Source organism: Columba livia, chromosome 4, assembly GCF_036013475.1.
Source record: "Columba livia isolate bColLiv1 breed racing homer chromosome 4, bColLiv1.pat.W.v2, whole genome shotgun sequence".
Classification (NCBI taxonomy): Eukaryota; Metazoa; Chordata; class Aves; order Columbiformes; family Columbidae; genus Columba; species Columba livia.
Window position 1 is genome coordinate 29,742,070 of NC_088605.1, and position 19,325 is coordinate 29,761,394.

Below are 19,325 nucleotides of genomic sequence, written 5' to 3' on the forward strand. Positions count from 1 at the left end.
GTCAATACAGAAATCTGGTAATGTTTTGGGGTAATATGGATAAACTTTATGTTTAGTCCACTGGGCAACGACGGCAAACAAGACTGATCTGACCTGGATCCTTTCAGAAGTCCATCTGCTGCTACTAAAGCTTATCTTCCCTTGCCAGCTTCTCACCTGAGCCATGCTACTGATTCTGTGCTATAGGAAAAAAAATATATCTTAGTTTTACATGCTATCTACTCCAGTCTTCTACTGTTCTGAGTGGCAAACTTGTGTCAGGGGTCTATCTGTGTACCTGGTGTTCTCACTGAATAGAAGCTGCATCTCTGAGCTGAGTATCGCTGAGCTGTAGATGTTCATAGTAACACCAGACAGAAATGGGAGATCTCTTTTGCAGAATTTTCTGTGCTTGAAAGAGAGCAAAGCAGGAAAATAACTCCATGGCTCCTTCTTTCCTGAGAATGATTCTCTGAAATATTTTGGGAAAAAAATCTATCAGTAAATGTTCCTTACTCCCACTTGCTCCTTCAATAGAATTTCTTCTAACACTCTTGCAAGAAGTTTACTTTCAAAGACTGGATGCTATGTGTCTCTGCCATAGCCAGAGCTGTAATTCCCCCAATTCACCCTACCAGAGGACAGATACTATATGCTACCTATTTTACTCATCTTATGCGTAATATAATTCAAAAGTACCTTCTTGTAATCCTTGAGAGAACATTAATTCACGAAAGAAAATAAATTATGGGAAAGCTCTTTTATCTGTGCATCTTCTGCATGTTCTCTGCATAAACACCTTTGTGCAAAAGCAGTGATGTGGCAGAGCACGCGAGCATGAGCAGACAAGAGTTTGTGCACTCTTGCTACGAGATCAAGCAGCTACAAGAAGCTGGGTTTCCCCTCCCTTCAGAGTTCGCCTCCTCTAAGGCAGGATTATGCCAAACACTTTACATTTAAAACTCATGTCTAAACATTACAATAAGGAGACTTTTAAGAACTACAGATGCAAGACATGCAGGGTTTGGTGGATTGAAGAGAAAAAAGTAGCCTTTTGGGGCAGTTCTAGTTTCTCAGTGTACACTTGGCTCATAATTTTATTTCTTTGCAACAGTAAGACTTCATAGCTAGCTTTTCAAAACAAAGTCTTAACCTAGGACATAGATTAAAAAATAATTTCACAATGAGTTTGCAAAAGTTGACAACACTGATGAGAACTCAAGTTGATCACCCAAAATCAGAAGTCATGCAGTAAATTCCTGACCCTCGTCACTTTGGGGTAGAAAGAACAGGGGTGGTCACTGTGTTGCAGCGATGGGAGCCCCAAGCTGATTTTTTTTTCTTTTCCAGAGTCAGAAGTTGCCCTGCATGTTTTTGTGCAGCTTTCAGGTGGAGAAGAGGCACATGCCAGACTTGGCTTGTTTCGCTGATAATGTAAATACCTTTTTTATTTTTTCTTTTCTTGTTTTTCAGCAACAGTTGGCCAAGAATATAAAATTTGGGCAGCCTCCACAAATGACAGTTTCTGTGAGGACAATGGGGGAGGCAAATGCCAGTATAGAAGAGGACGTCTTGTTCAGTAGCCCCATGGAGATTGAGACTCAGCAGGACACAGCGATCCCAGGCAGTGGTAATAAAGTAAGCACTGTAAATTGACATATTCATGGCATTATGGCAGTATTAAGACAGTAAAGTTCACTGAGGCGTAGCAGATGTCTCCAGTGAGGCGTAGCTGAGCCCAGCGGGCTGTTTTATGTGGGTGGGATCTCTCAGCTCATGCTTCTTGGACTGGTGAGAAGCGTGTGCTCTTGGCATCCTGAGCCATGTCCCACAGAATTACTGGTTTGAACGTCTGCTCTGAACTTCCAGCAAAGCAGACATCACTTGCAGCATAGCTAGAAGACAGGAAATTTTTCTGAGACAGAAAACATCTTGAAATATGGACTTCCCAGCATGGGAAGTTGTGCACAGCATCGAACGACAAAAAGGAATTCATTCAAAAATGAGAGGGCTCTGGAGCCTAAATCCATGATATCCTGGATCTTGAGGTAAATATCTGTATTTCTTATGGACAGGAACTGATTGCAAAGAAGGGGGAGAAACATTTTGAGAATGCTCCCTAAATCCAAACATCCAATATAATTCAAATAAATATTCAAATTATGCATGAAGATGCTGATACTGGGAACTGTATGCATTCCCGTATCCAGAAAGGGTTTGTTCAGACAGTGAAGAAGCACAATGAGTGATGGCAGCTCTCTGGAAATCCCCTAAGGCAAGACTGGTTCTGTGTGCTGCTGTAGTGGCTGAAGGGAGTGCAGGGGACAGAGGGACATTCTTCCCTGTCTGAAGGAGGGTGACTTTGTGCCTGGGAACCCTTGGGGAAGGCACACAGCATCCCACTGTGTGTGTGCAGCCCTTGAGATCCCAGAGGGACACAGGGGCCTGGGATGCAGCTGGTGTTTGCTGGTGCTAGTGCTAGCTCTGTGAAAGGCAAAAGCAGCAAGTGGCCTCCCCAGCTTTTGCCCATATTCAGGCAAACACACAGAAAGGAGATTTATGGCTGAGGTGGCCCAAATTCTTCATCAGTATTTAAGGGGCAATATAGTTCTTGTGTGATCACTTCCCTTGTGGCAGTGCTCAGGTCTGTCACAGAGCCAAAAATTTGGGGAGGACCTGCACGCTCACACCTGTCCCTCTGCAGTCTGGAGGGATAAAAATGCAGTCAAACTAAGGTGTATTTCTTGTGTTTCACAAATACTCCCTTCTGAAGCAATCATTTCAGGTGAATCAGGAGCATCCTGTGTGCCTCAGAGCACACAGTGGGATTGCAGTGCAGTGGGATTGTGGACAGGTTTTTGGGTACGTACCCTGTGTCTGACACCATCATTCATTCTCTGCAGACAGCCTTCTTGCTGGGTCCTGCAGGAGACCCAAATGTCACCTTGAGGCCTCCAGCTCAAAGGAGAAAATAATTCAAGTACTAGAAAACCACTGGAGTATCTTTGTGTAATAAGAAGCGAGTGATTCGATCCTTACCACCTACTCTTTCAAATCGTATGTTTTGAAAACAAAATTAATGCCCCTTTGTATAGTTCATTTTCAAAACACTGAAGGAGCAAACATCTCTGCTCAGAGGAGGCTGCAGACACCAACAAGCCAATGCTCCATGTGTAGGGTCAGCCAGAGCACTCTGCACTTTCTTTTTCTCTTACTGTGCACAACTCCTTACTGCTTTATCCAAGATCTCTGGTGCATGGCAGCGTGCCCACTTTCTGCTCCCGTCTCTGCTGTTGGCCTTGTGACTCCTCTTCATGTGCACCTGCATAGGTCCTGGGGGGGACGAGGTGGCTTGTCAGGAGTTGGTGGCCAGGACCACACAGCATTTCTTTACTTCAAATAAGTTTCCTGTATTCCTTTGTGACTTTTGATTTTTCCTGACTGAGTAACTTGGATCGGTGGCAAGAGTTCTGTATTTCATTTAACCTGTATTTGGAAAGCAAACGTTTTAGGCTTTATACTAGGAATTAGAGATTGTACTTCATTTTGTGCACCTGGTTTAATGGGATCTCCACATACCTTAGCTTATAAAGTAATAGTGTGATATAATGATTAAAAATAGTGTATCTGGGTGTGATGAATGCTGCTTCAACCCCTGCACCTTAAAAATCCCCTCCTGCCAGAGGGCATGGAGCAGGATGGTAGCTGAAGTGTCCTAGTGACTGCTGGGCTCCAATTGCTCTGGGGCAGCTGGTTTGCTTTGTAAGAAGAGGAGTTGTCAAGAATCTGGAGTTGAAACTCTTTGCAGCAAAGGTAATGCCTGTTCAGGTTCCTGTTTGTTGTTGTTTTGTTTTGTTTTGTTTTCCTTAGGTGTAGGTCGGGAGAAAAGAAAGTTATTAAGAGCTGTTTGAAATCCTGCAAAGCTGTGCTCTGTCTTTAGATTTGGGACCTGGCTATCTTGCTAAGGAAGCACCGAGTCTTTTTTGTGGTGTCTTGTAGCAGCAACTGCTTTGGTATAGACAGCAGGGATTCAATGAGAAGCAAAGAAACTCATAGCATTTAGGAATAAGAATTGTTTATCCATCAATCCTGCAGTGACAGGAAACAGGGTAAAAATCCTACTCCAACATGCATGATTTCAAAGTCCTTTGAACCACATTATTAGATCCTTCGCCTTCTAATATATAGTTCTGGTAACCTTGTTTTCTAGTCCACTGACACTCCAGATTTCTTGAGAACAATGAACTTGCCTGGAACAGGACATGAAGTGGAAGAAAAGGTAACAAAACTTTTACACTCAGTTTGCACGAAATGAATTTCTAATTATTAGGAGCCTAACAGTCAGTTTTTGCTCTAATACACATTTCACTGTTCCATGATCATCCAAGATTTTGTGAACATTGCATAGTTTGGGGGCTAGTAAATAAGCAATAACTGAGATTGAGAAATCTTTAGGAGTCGATTGCAGGAAAGAGCAGAAGTCAGTCTCTGCCAGTCTTGCAGCATTCCTGTATTTGATGTATTAATCACAGAGCCCTAATTTTCATAAGTATTTATAATACTTTGTTATGTCTATGTGCAATTCAATAAGCACATGCAAAATGTTCCATCAGCTTTTAAGTAATTGATTCCCTAATTTGCATATGTTTAACCTCAGAAGATTACAGAGCTGTCTAGAAAACAATGCATGTGATTTTCTTTCCGTACAAGAGATGTTTTCTCCCTGCTTTTTCTTCTGTCTTCTTTTCCTGTTTGGGTTGTGCCAACTACCAGTCTCAGATGGCAGCTCAAGGACTTATGGGAGAGACTGATTACAGGCTCACTCTTGCACGTCTAGACATGCAGTGCCACTGTATTTATTCATTAATCTCACTAAATCACTTCGTATATGTGCTTTCTGAACCCAAATATTTGAAGGGCAAGAGAAAAAAAAAAGCATTGATCAAAGCCTGTATCGTCTTATTTTATTTTTTGCTGTTCTTTGATGCTGTCCTGGGCAACTCCACATGACTGTGACAGGAAGGTTTTCCGCAGGCACCGTGCCAGTCTGAGATCCAATGCCGTCGTCATCTCCCATGCAGATAGTACAGCTCTGTAGCTGTTCTATTATAATGATTAGATAAGTCAATCTGATTTGCTCTTGCCTAAAGTGTACAATCTAAATTATTTAAAGATGTAGATATTTTTTTCCACAGTAAGCAAATTTTGAAATGTCCCAGTGTTTGATGTTGCTTGAAACTCTGCCTCTGACCTACAACTTCAGAGTGGAGCCAAACTGTGAAAGAACTTTGGTTAGAATGGTTTAAGTAATTTTTAAGTGAAAAGCATAACTTTCTTTCCAAAGTTCATAATTTGTATAATGGAAAAACAGAGTTGGAAATCTTTTCTGCTAAGATGACTTTTGAATTCAAAACTGCAGAGACTTTTTTCATTTGTGTGTGTGTGCATATTATTTATTTGTTTGTTTGTTTATATGGAACAAATAGCTTAATAATGGTTTCTTGTGTTTGGGGTACAAACAGGTCACTCTAGTCAAATCATCTCGTCCAAAGAGACAATTCTCCTGTTCTGGCACAATTGAAACAATCAATCTGGATGCAGTTCCCCAGGCTGTTGCTCGTCTAGACAACAGTGCAGCTAAGCACAAGCTGTCAGTGAAGCCAAAAAAGCAGAGGATGTCAAGAAAGCACAAGAGGTTAACAAAGGTATTGAATTACTGGCTGAATAGCAAGAGGAGCAGGGGTTGCTTTCAAAGACGGGTACAAAATAACCATAACTGAGTGCACCAGGAGTAGCCATAGATAGAGGACTCTTTTAAGATGTGATGAACACTGTTAGAGGTAGCTATGGAAAGCCACTTTGACAAATCTTGTGTCTTTGGGGCAAGACAAAATGAATGGTCCTTTCATTTTTGTCTTGAAATCAAGACAGAGACCTGAAGATGAAACCCTAGGTGGACAGAAACTGCAAAGAAGTTTTAATATGGCCAATTGAGACAAATACTACTTACACCTGAGACACTTCCACTATGATTGTACATTGGGAGGACTTTCCGATTCTAGTTTTCCTAGTAAAAAATTCAGGTCGTAAAGGTCTGAAGGATATCTGCCACTGTTAATGCTGCTCCAGTACAGGCAGTCAGATAGTGCAAAATTTGGTTGGAAAAAACGTATGGCATGGGTTCTGACAGTGATAATATCATTGTCTGATAAGAAAGAAAAATACTTAAGTAACAAAGCTGTTCCTACAGCAAGAGTGAATTATCAAATCCTTGACTGTACACTTACAGCTTGGCTATTTAGTTTTTAATCCTGATATCTTACCTGTGCTTGTAAGTGGGACAGGACTATTCAACTAGTACAGGGTTCAGGAGAGGCCACTGTCCTTTCTTCTGCACCATTGTGCTTGCATTTATCACTCTTGCAATTAAGACATTAAATATAAACCTCTTGTTTATACAGAATGGTTAACTGGAGCCAAATGATGGCTCAACAAATGATAGCTAGACATGACTTAGCTGAGCTCTTTTCCTCAAGGACAGTGCTGGGAAGCACTCTTTAGGTGCGGCTCGTCTTCAGACCATGTTGCTGCAGGGATGAGGAGTATGCTGTGAAGAAGATCTGTAGCCAGTTTATTGCAGGTATTGCACCCACAGAAAACAGGAAGAACCAGCAGTCAGCAGTTAGTACCTGCCTTGGTCCAGCATTGCTGGGGACCTCTGGGTTGTCTGTCCATGCATGGTCCTGCGGTTCCTGCAATAAAACTGGAGTGTCAGTGCAGCTAATGGTGGAAGATATCCTGGCTCAGGATTTGTGAAAAACAGCCAAGTTGCATTTCCCTGAGCAGTGTTCTGTCCTGGCTAGCTTGCAGAGCTCTTTTCTGCAGGCAACAGCTTCTGTCTCTGCAAGTAACAGCTAGATTTGCTATGAAAGAACTGGCAAAACAATGCCCTTACGCAGGGGCTAATTATTTCAGGCTTAAGGGATGGAGTTCTAAGTAGCAGAATAGCCATAAGAAACTTGCGCAGTATTCCTTGGGCTTCTGTAAATTTGAAATGGCAAGTCTCAATCTGGATCAGCTCATGGACACCAAATGGTGATTCAATATTTAGCATTACACTCTTGTTGCTGTTGGGAAGCCTTATTTCTTTTAAAGGCTATCATCAGAATAGGGGAGAGGCATGGGGTATATGATGATGTGGTCCATAAATTGTGGTGGGTGTGTTGGCTCTGGATCTAAATAACTGTTTTAAAAAAAAAAAAAAAAGTTTTGCATTTGAAACTGATTTTTTGTTCACTGTAAAGAATAACAAACCAATAGACAATATTCAGTAACTCCAAATATGTCTCCCAATTTTAGGGATCACAAAGTTTAACAATAACAGAATTTGAGCCAGACGACCTAGAAACTGAGCTGTATGGAGACAGATATCCAGGTTATAATGGACACATCATAGCAGACAAGCTAATCCAGAACAGAGATGAGCACAAACAGCTTCAGCTGGCAGAGGAGAAAAGAATTGAAGATCACTGGGGGATCTTAGAGGCTGAAAGGATAAGACAGATTGTGGAAATGGAAGAACAAAGAGAAATGGAAGAACAAAGGTGCCAAGAACTTGAGCAGATGCAAAAAGAGCAAGAGAGAAGGCGTGAAGAAGAAAAGAGACAGTATCTCCTTGAAGGAGAGACATCTTTGAAAATTGAAGAGCAAACATGCCCCAAAGAGGAGAGAAGAGTGCTGGAGGCTGAAAAGAGGCAAGAGCTGGAGCAGCAGAGGCAGAAGGAGCTGGAGGAGCAACAGAGACAAGAGCTGGAGCAGCAGAAACTCCAGAAACAAGAGGAACAACAGAGACAAGAGATGGAGAAGAAGATGATCCAGGAGCAAGAGGAGCAACAGAGAAAAGAGCTGGAGGAGCAGAAGCTCCAGGAACAAGAGGAGCAACAGAGACAGGAGCTGGAGGAGCAGAAACTCCAGGAACAAGAGGAGCAGCAGATACGAGAGGTGGAGGAGCAGAAGCGCCAGGAACAAGAGGTGCAGCAGATACAAGAGCTGGAGGAGCAGAAGCTCCAGGAACCAGAGGAACAGCGGAGAAGAGAGGTGGAGGAGCAGAAGCACCAGGAATGGGAAGAGCAGAGATGTCAGGAGGAGCAGAAGAGGAGGCAAGCGCTAGAGGAGCAGAAGCATCAGGAATGGGAAGAGCAGAGGTGCAAAGAGTTGGAAGAGAAACAGAGACAGGAGCTGGAAGAATTAAGGCAACACAAGACTGAAAAACAGTGTCAAGAGGAAGAAGGAAGAAATTGGCTGGAAAAACAAAAAGAACTCAGTGAACTACATAAGGAAGAAAAACAGAGACAAGAGATAGAAGAGCTTCAGGAAGCTGAAATGAAACTGAAGCAGGAGAAAGAAGCTGAGAGTCTCAAACAACAGAAGAAACAGGAGGAACAAAGGCAGCATATGAAGGAGAAAGGAGAAAAGACAGAGAAGGAACAACCCCAGCAATTAACGGATACAAAAAAGAAAAAGGAAGAGCAGAGAAAACACAAGCTCACAAAACAAATGCACATGGAAAGTGCAGAGGATGTGCTACAAGATGAACTGAAGCAGCAAAAGGAACAAAATGAACAAGAATGGAACAAGCTGGAAGAGCAGAAGGTAGACACAGAAGGACAATTTTTTCAGCAAAATGAACGAGAAAAATCCTTAGAACAGCAACAGAACAAGGATCAGTTGTGTTCTGCAGTGGCTGATCAGCATCCGGTAGAGGAGAAACTCCAAGAAGGATCAAGATCCCAAAATCTTAAACAGCCAGAAAAAGATAATAAAACAGCAGAAGTCCTAGCCCAGAAACTGAAGAGAGAAGTTGAGGCTCAAGAACAAAAGCGAATAGGGGAAGAACTTAGATGGCAAGAGGTAGATGAAAGACAAACTTCATCTAGACCTTTCACATTTCAAGTGTCTTCTGGAGATAAACAGATCATATTTCAGAAAGTAAATCTCAGTCCAGTCATGCCCGTCAAAGCAGCAGGACTCTCTTCTCCACCCATCAAAGACTGCAGGATGCACACTTCCAGCAAGGGCTCTCACACACTCCCGTCATCTGTCTGTGTACCCCACACAGCTATTTTGGTTACTGGAGCACAGCTGTGTGGCACAGCAGTTAACCTGAACCAGATAAAGGACACGGCTTGTAAATCATTACTTGGCTTAACGGAAGAGAGAAAAAATGTGGATATTCCTTCACCAGAGAAGGCTCAGAAAAAAAAACAGGGCCCCAAACCCAGCAGCAGTAAAATGAAATATGCACAAGAGACATTGAACAACCAGGCTGTACTAGCTGAGTGGGCTTCTATCCGCTCCAGGATCCTAAAGAATGCAGAAAATGGCAAATACAATGAGAGAGACCGAGTAAGTGTCTGCAGACACAGTGATGACTGGACACCCCGAGGGCGAGGTGGTCCTCATGGTAACTTGAGGAAAACCCTCTCTGCAAATGCAAAGTTCTCTATAACACCAGCATGGCAGAAATTTTCAGAAGCCTCAAAACACAGTTCAGATACTGAGAATATAAGTGTGGCAAAAGGCAATGAAACAGGGGCTGTGGGAAGAACCACTGGCTCACCCGCTGATTCGAGGGAGGGTGCAGCTTCCACTTTTAAGGATAACTTAGCTGAAAAGGCTAAGGAGAAAATGGAAACCCATAGTGAAAAGACAGACAACACAGAAGGCTGTAAATTTGCAAAAGATCTTCCATCTTTCCTTGTTCCAAGTTTTCCTCATTCTCCGGGTAAAGAATTACCCCAGGCAGAACTTTCTGGTGCTCTGGAAAATCAGCAGAATAGCAGCACAAAAAAGGCAGATAAACCAGCACCAAATGGAGAAGAAAATGTTTCTCCATTTGGGATAAAGTTACGAAGGACGAACTACTCCCTGCGTTTCCATTATGATCAACAAGCAGAACAAAGGAAAAAGAAAAGATACAGTGCAGGAGATAGTTTTGATGGTGTGCCTGACCCGTTAGTTACAACAGAAGGTGAGAAAGAATCCTCTGTTTTTATTGCACAAGACAGTACATCCCCTGGCACGGGGAGACCCCACGTCCCTGGTATTTTAAAAGACTCAAAAGACTCTTCAGCTACTGTGGTGGAGATGTCACAACCAGCAGGCACACCAGTGGTCCTACCAACCACCGGCCAGGGTGCTTTACCCCCTCATGAGAAACCAGCATGCAAGTCACTGGGCCCACAGAAACCTGCTTTAGCTCCAAAGCCCACCAGCCAGACACCACCAGCGTCTCCTCTCTCTAAAATGAACAGATCCAGCCTAGCTGATACGCCAGGGCAAAGGCTGGTTAAAGCTGAATCGGACGGTGGCTGGAGAAAAGAAGACAGAGCAAATGCAGTGCACCATCCCACACCATCCAGTGAGTACAAAAACGAAGAGGAAGAAATCAGAGAAAAGAAGTCGTTTTTCCCATCTATAAGTATTCCATGGAGAGAAAAAAATGACAAAAAGCCTGAGCCATTGAAAAAAGGTATGTATTTTTCAAAAGTAATTTAGCTATTGTCTGCATTTCCAGAATGAGATACTGGAGGTCCAGAGGAAGACATTTCGTCTTAAGCTAGAATTTTTGCCTGGTATGTTATTTGTGGAGCACCACCACTCCCCACACAAGCACACAAACTCAGTGTGACCAGTGTGGCCTGCTTAAGAAAGTAAACTTCAAGGAGGTAACTGAAGTATACCTGTGTTTTCCTTGGTAGAGATGTTACCTATTTAGTCAGAGGATGGATTCTGTGTTCCATGTATAATGGTGTCATCAGAGCAGAGGGAGTCATTTTTATAAATTACGTTATATTGTTCCTATTTTTTAGGGGAATATTTTCTAGCTTAAAAAAAATCTTAAGATCTAGGTCGCTTTATAGAGCCTATCCTGGGCAAATTCCCTCTCTAACCCAATATAGCTGTGCACAGGAGTTTGCATTTCAGAGGCACTCTTCAGTAATAGGAACCATTAGAGTAGCCATAGTGGCTCTTCAGAGGAGAACTGAAAGCCTCTGTGTCCTGAAATAGTATTCTGCACAATAGTATTCAGAACTAGTATTCAGCATTTAATTGGGAAATCCCAGGTTTGTTTGTTTTTTTTCATTCTTGAATTTTCCAAGCATCAAGACACTTCTAAAACCAGCTCTTAGTGGAACTGCTGCTTATTTTTTCTATTATTTTTACACTTTTTTTCCTTTCACTTCCTTTTTTAAATAGGGATTTATGGAAACTGGTTGGAGGCGCAGATGCTGGCCTGGGAGAGCAGGACCGGGGCCGGCTGAGGGTTTTTGCACTCACTGAGTTCTGCATGAACAACTCTGCACCCCAGCGCTGCTCCCTGCTCACTCACAGCTCTGTACTGGGTGCTTGCCCCAGTTGCACTCAAGTTACATAAAGTCAAATGCTCAAGTGATGATTTAAAAAAAATTAATAATAGGAGCTGCAGTTATGGGAGCACATAATTTCAGTGCCCTATATTTGGCTGAAGTTTGGATTTCTTCCCTTAAATATGGCTGGAAAATCAGAGAACTGCAGCACATAGTAATTGGATTCCTTTCATCAGAGGTGTAAACAATTAATGCTTATGTATCACCTTCACTTAAACATCTCATGTAGTGGGAGGACATGTAGTAAATTAGGCTGTAGCTCGAAGAGTTTGGGGTAGGCTTTTTCAAAAAACAAACAAACAAAAAAACAACAGAAAAAAAGAGGATAAAATTGGACAGCTGTGTGTCTTGAATTAAGTCTTATTCTTGAGGTGTTTTGGGATTTGACACACAGCCCATGAAGGTCCACGAATGGCACAGCATTCCAAAGGCTCAGCTCCAGAGTCTTCACAAGATAGAGAAGTTGTAGCAGTTAATTTGAGACAAGAGATGTGCATTACTTAACCAATTCTTTTCATGTTTTCTTTCAGAAAAACCAGTCCTCCAGAGCAGGCACTCTTTAGATGGCTCTAAATTGATGGAAAAAGTTGAAACTTCACAACCACTTTGGATTACATTAGCGCTGCAAAAGCAAAAGGGATTTCGTGAGCAGCAAGCTACGAGGGAAGAGAGAAGACAAGCCAGAGAGGCGAAGCAAGCAGAAAAGCTGGCTAAAGAAAATGTAAACAATCTTTAGAAACCTGCCCGGTAGAAATACCGATACCGCAATTGTAACTATTAGCTATTCTTATGATGTGAAGGGACTCTTTTTTTTTTTTAATGTTTGGTTTGTAAGATTGCATGAAAGGTAAAATGACAGTGAGTAGCAAGTATTCATAAAGTCTCAAGTTCCCTTTTACAAAACTGAGACCGCCAGGAGAAAATACTGTGTAACACTGTCACAGTTTCAGTGTAAACTCCGATGCCTTAATATCAGGTGGTAGTTAATGGCAGCCACAAGCACAACCACGGCATGGGTGATGGGACAGAAAAATTCTATGCAACATGGTTCTTTAAAAGCTTGAGTAAATAAAATCTTAAGCCTTAATGCTTGGGGAATAATAGTAGAATACTCGTTTATAGGTGAATTTTAGTAAGTTTGAATTAATTTTTATCATAACGTATTATTTGGATAAAATGTAGACAAATGAAAGAAATGAACTGCCATGTGAAACATTCAAATGCTTAAAGCAGGCACTGAATTCAAGTATCACTTATTTCCTGTTCTCTGAATACCTATTTACTATCCATAGTTATCTATTAGTAAGGAAAACACTTCTACCTACAGTACAGAATTGATGCTACACAAGCAGTGATGCTGTATATAGATCCCACAGATGGTAATAAGGGAAATTATGTGGACAACAAAGTATATTTTGATGTTTGTTATGAGACTCACATTTCTGATGGACACGTGAATAATTACATAGATAACTGGCAGAAGAAAACAGTGGTGGGTGTGAAGTTGCCCACGGATGCACACTGTGTTTCAGTGCTGTATTTAACAGGTAGGGCTGGCTCAAACTATTCAATATTTGACTGAAATGACAAAATGACAAATTTAACTTTGTGGGGGTTATTCTACAGAAGTATCCGAGTGTTTCGAGCCTTTACCAAAAAAGAAAGTTAAGGAAAGTGCATCAAGTGTAAAATCTCTTACTTGTAGCCATTATGTGACAGATTGTCTCATTTACCAGTTTTCCTTCTCTGTTCTAGGCTGCTGGAAGTAATCAGTCAGATAATAAAAGCAGCAGCAGCAGCAGCAAAACAAGCACACTGCAGAAATCTACAACTCAAGAAGGGGAAAAGAAAATTGAGACTGCTGTGTCAAGACTAGAAAGAAGGGAACAGCTAAAAAAGTCGAACACCCTTCCGACCTCTGTGACAGGTACATTAACAGACTCAGATCTATTCTAGGAATAATGTACTTCATAAATGGTATTGCATGTTTTTGAGAAAGCGAATGAAAGATTTTTTTCTTCTATACTACGCCTAGAATTACAAATGCATTTGCTTTCAGCAAGGAACAATGCACCTTGTCCCAATCTCATGTGCTGGTCCTTACACTGACTGTAGATAATTTTAACAGATTTTTACATTTGCTCTATTGCATTTGCTTAAAAATGCCCCAGTTCAAGTTAAAAAAAAAAAATAAAATTAGTCTGTCTCCTCAAGCCATATCCAACAGTAGATTTAGAACATGACTAATGCACATCGGGGGGATTTGATTTACTGTAAACTGCAATTGCAGTACTGCTTTGCCTTTATTTTGAGGGTTAGCACAGAGGGGAAATGATACTTAACTTCTACAAAGTGTATTTATGTAGGAAATGAAACATACTGTGTTCCAACACCCCCCAGTTTGCCAAGTAGAAATACTCACCCCAGAATATTTGGAATGGGTATTCTTGTTTAATTCAACACTACAAAAACTAATCAATTCAGTTGAAGGTAGCCTGTCACTTTGAATTTAGGACTTCTCCCTCCCAGTCAAGTATTTGGTATGGAAGGTTGGAACCAGAACCTACTACTTTATCTGCTACTTCAGTCAAGCTGAAACAATTACATATTCAAAAGGTGCGCACATTAAACCAAGTAGTTCCCCAAAGTGCGTAACATTTTGAGGTGGTGTTAAGGCAATTGTTGAAACAGAGACTTGCCACATATTTCTCTAGCTAACATTAGTCCTAGGCAAAAGGTTTTGGCGAAGTGTACAGATAGGTGTGCAAGAAACTGTATTACAAGCTGCACAAGTAATTACTGTGGGCTTCGTTGAAAATAAAGCCACATGTCAGCTGAATCTATTCAGTACCAAGCAAGCCAAGAACTGTGTAATGCAACTGCTGAAAGCAGATCTGATCTGTAACAGCAAAGGCTACACCAGCACTACCCCTCTGTTACAGACTGTTCCTGGCTGCACAACCCTACGCATGCCAGTATTCTGTTGGTTCAGCAACTGCGTATCTGCACTGCAGCCAGTGCAGATGGCCCTGATGACTTTACTTGTAACATCTTGGGTTGGAGTAGATGATCTTTAAAGTTTCCTTCCAACTCAAACCAGACCTTGTGTAGATCCCCCAAAACCTTCCTGCTCCATTAGCCTGCTTCCAGCATCCAAACTGGCCTTGGAGGTGGGCAGCTGGAGCAGCTTTACCATATTCCTGTCAACCTGTAACAGGGTTCTGCTGCAGCCCTACCCCAAAAAATTCAAGACTGTGATGTTATGGTGTATGTGGTCAATTCTGGTAGAAATTAAACTCTGGAACAATAGATGATACCAAATTAGATCAAAGAAGGGCACAAACAAATTATCCTTGGCCAGTCTGTGTGCACTAGAATTAGAGTTTCAGGGGGATTTCTTAGTGAGTTACCTACAGTGAAAGCAGAGAACACTGTTGGCCCTAAAGGAAATTGTGACTGGACATCTGTGTGATCACCGGCTACATGTGGAGCCAGGTAACCATTATCAACTACACAGATGTATTTATTATGGATGGTGACATTGATTTGGATTTCCCACAGTTAGGGGAACATTTAGGGGAGAAGACCAGGCTCTAGAACATGTTTAAAATAAAAGTTTGCCAAGTTCTCCTCTAAGGACATCAATAAAAAAAACAAACACCCAAAACTTGAAGAAGTTGGTATGTTTCAGACTTGCACTTGAGCCTTGTACAACAGGATTTGATAACAGGGTGTAACCTTTAAAACAGCATAAATTACCATAACCTTTAAAATAATTAGCTTTTCAAAGTTTCTGTCTACAGCAATAGCTGCTACTGCTATTTACTTAGAGCTAAAAATACATGATTAAAGATGTACTGAAAGGAAAAATAAGTAATTCTTGCTATCCATGCAATTTTAAAGCTTTTAAAAACATTTGAAACGTGAAAATGAAATGCAACTAAAAGTAATTTGGACTGAACAGGGACATTTAACAAAATAAGCATTTTGGCTCATAAAAAATAAAACCTCTGAGGTGGAGGGGATTAGTGAGGAGATACTTTGTAACTGAGATGTTTAGAGTTCCTCCGTAGGTTTCAGATAGGGTTTATTTCTGTCCAGGCTGCCTTCAGGGGCATTCACTGTCTCAGAATTAGACAGGCTTCCCACCTGACTTCTGCAATGTACTTCTACAGCTCTTCTCTGTAAAGGTACTTGTTAGAAATCAGTTGCTTATTCAACACATTTTCTTGCTGAGATGGCTATTTGTCTTAAATATACTATTTTAAAGGAAATGTGACAAACAGCTATAGGAGAAAGCTGGTTCATTTCTTCTTCAGGATGGTCTCAGGGGAGTGGTTGACTGAGGCAGAAAACTAAAGGACTGCTTTCTTCTCTGTGCTTATTTAAGAATTCTAATCTGAAAAATGATCTAAATCCTGCTGAACACAGTTGGGTTACACATGTTCAGCAGCTGCATTACCAAAGAGCAAAAAAAAATCCAGCTTTATTCCCCATTGTTCACTACACTGCACATGTAATTAAAATAGTTTATGTAAAGAAGACAACTGGCAAATTGAAAATGTTTTCTCTGGAGCTCATAGAGAATGAAAACTTTATTCCTATTTTTGTGAGTTACATTACTTGGAGTCACCTCTGAAAAAGGAAACTCAGCTCCTCTAACTTTATTATTTTGCAAATACAATAACTAAAAGGGTTGGAATTAAATATGAAGTGCTAGGTCAGAACATCTTCACAGAAAATAAACGAAATCTCCAGAATCCTGCAACAAAGTACAGGGTTCAACTAATGTTTTGGTTTTGTTTTTTCTCTTCCCCTCCCCACCCCACCAAAACCAGTGGAGATTTCAGATTCTGTTCCATCAAACCCACTGACAAAGGAGGTGGCCAAGAGATTCTCTACACCTGACACCAACCCCGTGTCAACAGAACCAGCCTGGCTTGCGTTAGCCAAGAGGAAAGCAAAAGCCTGGAGTGACTGTCCACAGATCATAAAGTAAACTGTAAAATTCCATCTCTCTTGCTGACTATTAATTGCTTTCTTTTTATTTATTTAGCTTTTTACACGATAAAACTCAAGATGCATGCATTGAAGGACTGAAAACTGAACTGATTACCATTTTGCTCTAGCTCACTGTAAAGTCTGCTCAAGTCATATATTCCATTGCCTTGACGAATAGCTAAATGAGGTCACGGCAAAAATTTCAGAGCCAAACTCTATAAAAAATTTAAGAATACTCAGATCACAAAAAGGACCAGAACTTCAGTTCAGAAGCCGTGAGTATTGTTTTGGCATTTTAGATCTCTGCAGTTAAGTGGAGATCTCAGAATTTATTTTCAATACTCCATTGTTGAAAATTAAGGCAAGATGCATGTTCCCTTCTCTTACTCTGATTGCTTTAAGTGTTAAACTGTATGAACTGTCAGTTCTACCTGCTGTTTGAAAGCTTCTTCCCTAATGAAGAACTCCAGGAGATATCTTTCCATCTGCAAATGATAAGTAGAAAACTAGTACCATCCAAATGTTGAGGTAACTTCTTTTCTCATAGGATTAATGCACTACGTCTATACTCCCTCACTCCTGGGAAGAAAAAAATTCATCCTACTTAACAAAAAAACCCATTATTTAAACAAAAGTCAGCAAGTTTTCAGAAAGAAGCCAGTGAGCCATTGTTTCTTCTAGTCATTTAAGTGCATCACTGTTTGTGCTTGGCCATATTTAAGATGCACAGTGATTGCTGATTACAACTTAAAATCCATCAACTGGAACTAAAAGAAGTGAAACTACTCCTGCGCTCACGTAACTGTAGAATCAGTCCCAGTAAGTTCCCACAGGAGTAAGACTTGAAGTTAACTTAGAACTGAAAGCTAAGTCAGTGAGAGTCTCAAGAGTTTTAACTCTGCATTCTTTCTGACTTTACTCCACAAGTAACTTCAGGTAGTTCAGATGACTTCCTGTATTTTGACCAATACGGCCACAAACTTCAGAAATAAGTTTACTTACCTACCCCATCTCAAGTATCTGATGTGGCAGTTGAACACTTTATTACTTCTTGTAACTAAAATAGAAATGCTCACCCCCTCCCTCTTACAAAAAGGGATAAAGTCCACACTGTAATAAAAATATTACTATCCTCAACATCTCACAGAAATAGCTAGGATTACCTTTTAAAAAGTCAGCCCAGTAAATAGATCTGTAAGACACCTAAGTTTGTTTTACAAGGAAGTCTTTAACAAATTTGAATGTCTCCCTTTTACAACCACAAGACTCAAAGGAACCTTTAAGCTTACATCATCATAAAAGGAGACATTTTCATGAGAAGTTGCATCATTACAGACTGATACCACATATGTTTCATGGAAGCATTTTAGCCAAACTGCTCTATGCAGCATGAGAAGTAGCACTTTAAATCATGCAGAAAACAGAATGAAATCTGCCATATCCTTCTCTTCCAAGAATCGAAAAGGGCTTGTCAGCAAAAGCCATTATTGAATACACCCTTTCCCACCAAACAGAAAACCACGGTTCACTATCATGGTTACAACAGCACAAACACAGTGGACGTGTTCGATTGAGTAGATGTGCAGCAGCAAGATGGGGGTTTTTTGGGTCTCTTAAGCCATCAGTTTTGCTCAGTTTCCTATTTAAAACCAGAATCTCTAAAGTAACTTTTTACCCTTAATATAAGTGTTTGAAGTGTCTTATACAGAGATGGGGCAATGCTGCTCTCAAATGCTTGGGGGAAAAAAAACCCAGAACACTTAGCGCCTTCAAAGTCAAATCTCTGCCAGCTTATCTGGAGAAAGAATCAGGCCTATAATTATTTTTGTTCTGCTAGCACCACGAATTAGTGCTTAAGTTAAATCTACACTTTTTTCGAGTTTATAAGACTGCAGTATGTATTTGTAATTACAAGAACTAAACTGCCTAAAATCCATCTTTATGATTATTGGGAGAAGGAGCCAGGCAGAAATATAGAGAAGATGAAGTAAATCAGGATTAAAGAATTAAGGATACTGGTATTCTGAAAAGCATAGCAAAATTAGGTGCTATCATGCATGACATAAGGATGCAATTTTCCAATACAGTAAATTTATAGCACATTGAATAGAACTTTCATTAAGGATGGTCTTAATCTAAAGCTTCAAAGCAGAGGTTTTTTTTCAACCATAAAGGTATCTAGTGTAATAATGGAAACTGTATTATGTACAGTACTTGGTGGAAACATTTCTAAAGTGTACATGTTCAACAGTGACATTTCATGTTAAATTAACAAAAAATTGCACTAAATACCAATGAAGTGAAGTGTTACTTTGCTTTAGCTTTGTTGCAACCATTTCTGATAAAGTGTTGGAAATCTGTAAAAATAAAACCAAAACATTACTACTGAGTTTAAAACAGCAAAAATGTTTTAAGAACCGAACAAACCACTATGTAGTATATTGTCTCAATTTTTTGTAACTTATACACACAAAATACCATTTCTTCTGAAAGGTTATGTACAATTAACCTCTATGTTCATATAGTAATGTATAAAAACTATAAGATGTATAATTGTGGGGTATTTGTTGTGTACTTTTTTAATTTTTCAAATGTTTTAAAGTGCAATTGTTTATTATACTAATGTCATTTTAATTCTTATTAAACTATAACCCAGTCAAAATTATCCAATCAATGATGCATGTTATTTTGTGTCTCCTTTTGCTAACCACGTAGTTCAGGTTTGCTTTATAAAAAGAACTTTTTACAGTGCTATAAGTGTCTTGCCTCTGCATTTGTGCAAATGACAAAATGGAAGAACCAGATGTGATGCAACTTCTAATTTACTTTTTAACTCAAGATTTTAGAATTCAAAGTAGACGGCTCATGAGAGAGAATGAGATAATAGTTTCTACTATAGCTCTTTTAGAAGACTCA

At 40.4% G+C, this 19,325-nt stretch overlaps 1 protein-coding gene across 15 annotated transcripts in view; it reads left to right on the top strand.

Annotated features, from left to right (window-relative positions):
• CRACD (capping protein inhibiting regulator of actin dynamics) overlaps positions 1-19,074 on the top strand; it is a 130,096-nt gene extending 111,022 nt beyond the window's left edge. For 13 of the 15 annotated variants that reach the window (XM_065060953.1, XM_065060957.1, XM_021285914.2 and 10 more), the window contains 7 exons: positions 1,453-1,617; positions 4,190-4,258; positions 5,502-5,684; positions 7,339-10,510; positions 11,939-12,129; positions 13,164-13,335; positions 16,247-19,074. In XM_065060953.1, coding sequence (XP_064917025.1) covers positions 1,453-1,617; positions 4,190-4,258; positions 5,502-5,684; positions 7,339-10,510; positions 11,939-12,129; positions 13,164-13,335; positions 16,247-16,407 — 4,113 coding nt within the window. In that variant the 3' untranslated portion in view covers positions 16,408-19,074. The remainder of the gene's footprint in view (positions 1-1,452; positions 1,618-4,189; positions 4,259-5,501; positions 5,685-7,338; positions 10,511-11,938; positions 12,130-13,163; positions 13,336-16,246) is intronic. The other 2 variants (XM_065060959.1, XM_065060949.1) reach the window with 1 other exon arrangement.
• Positions 19,075-19,325: the final 251 nt, after the last annotated feature.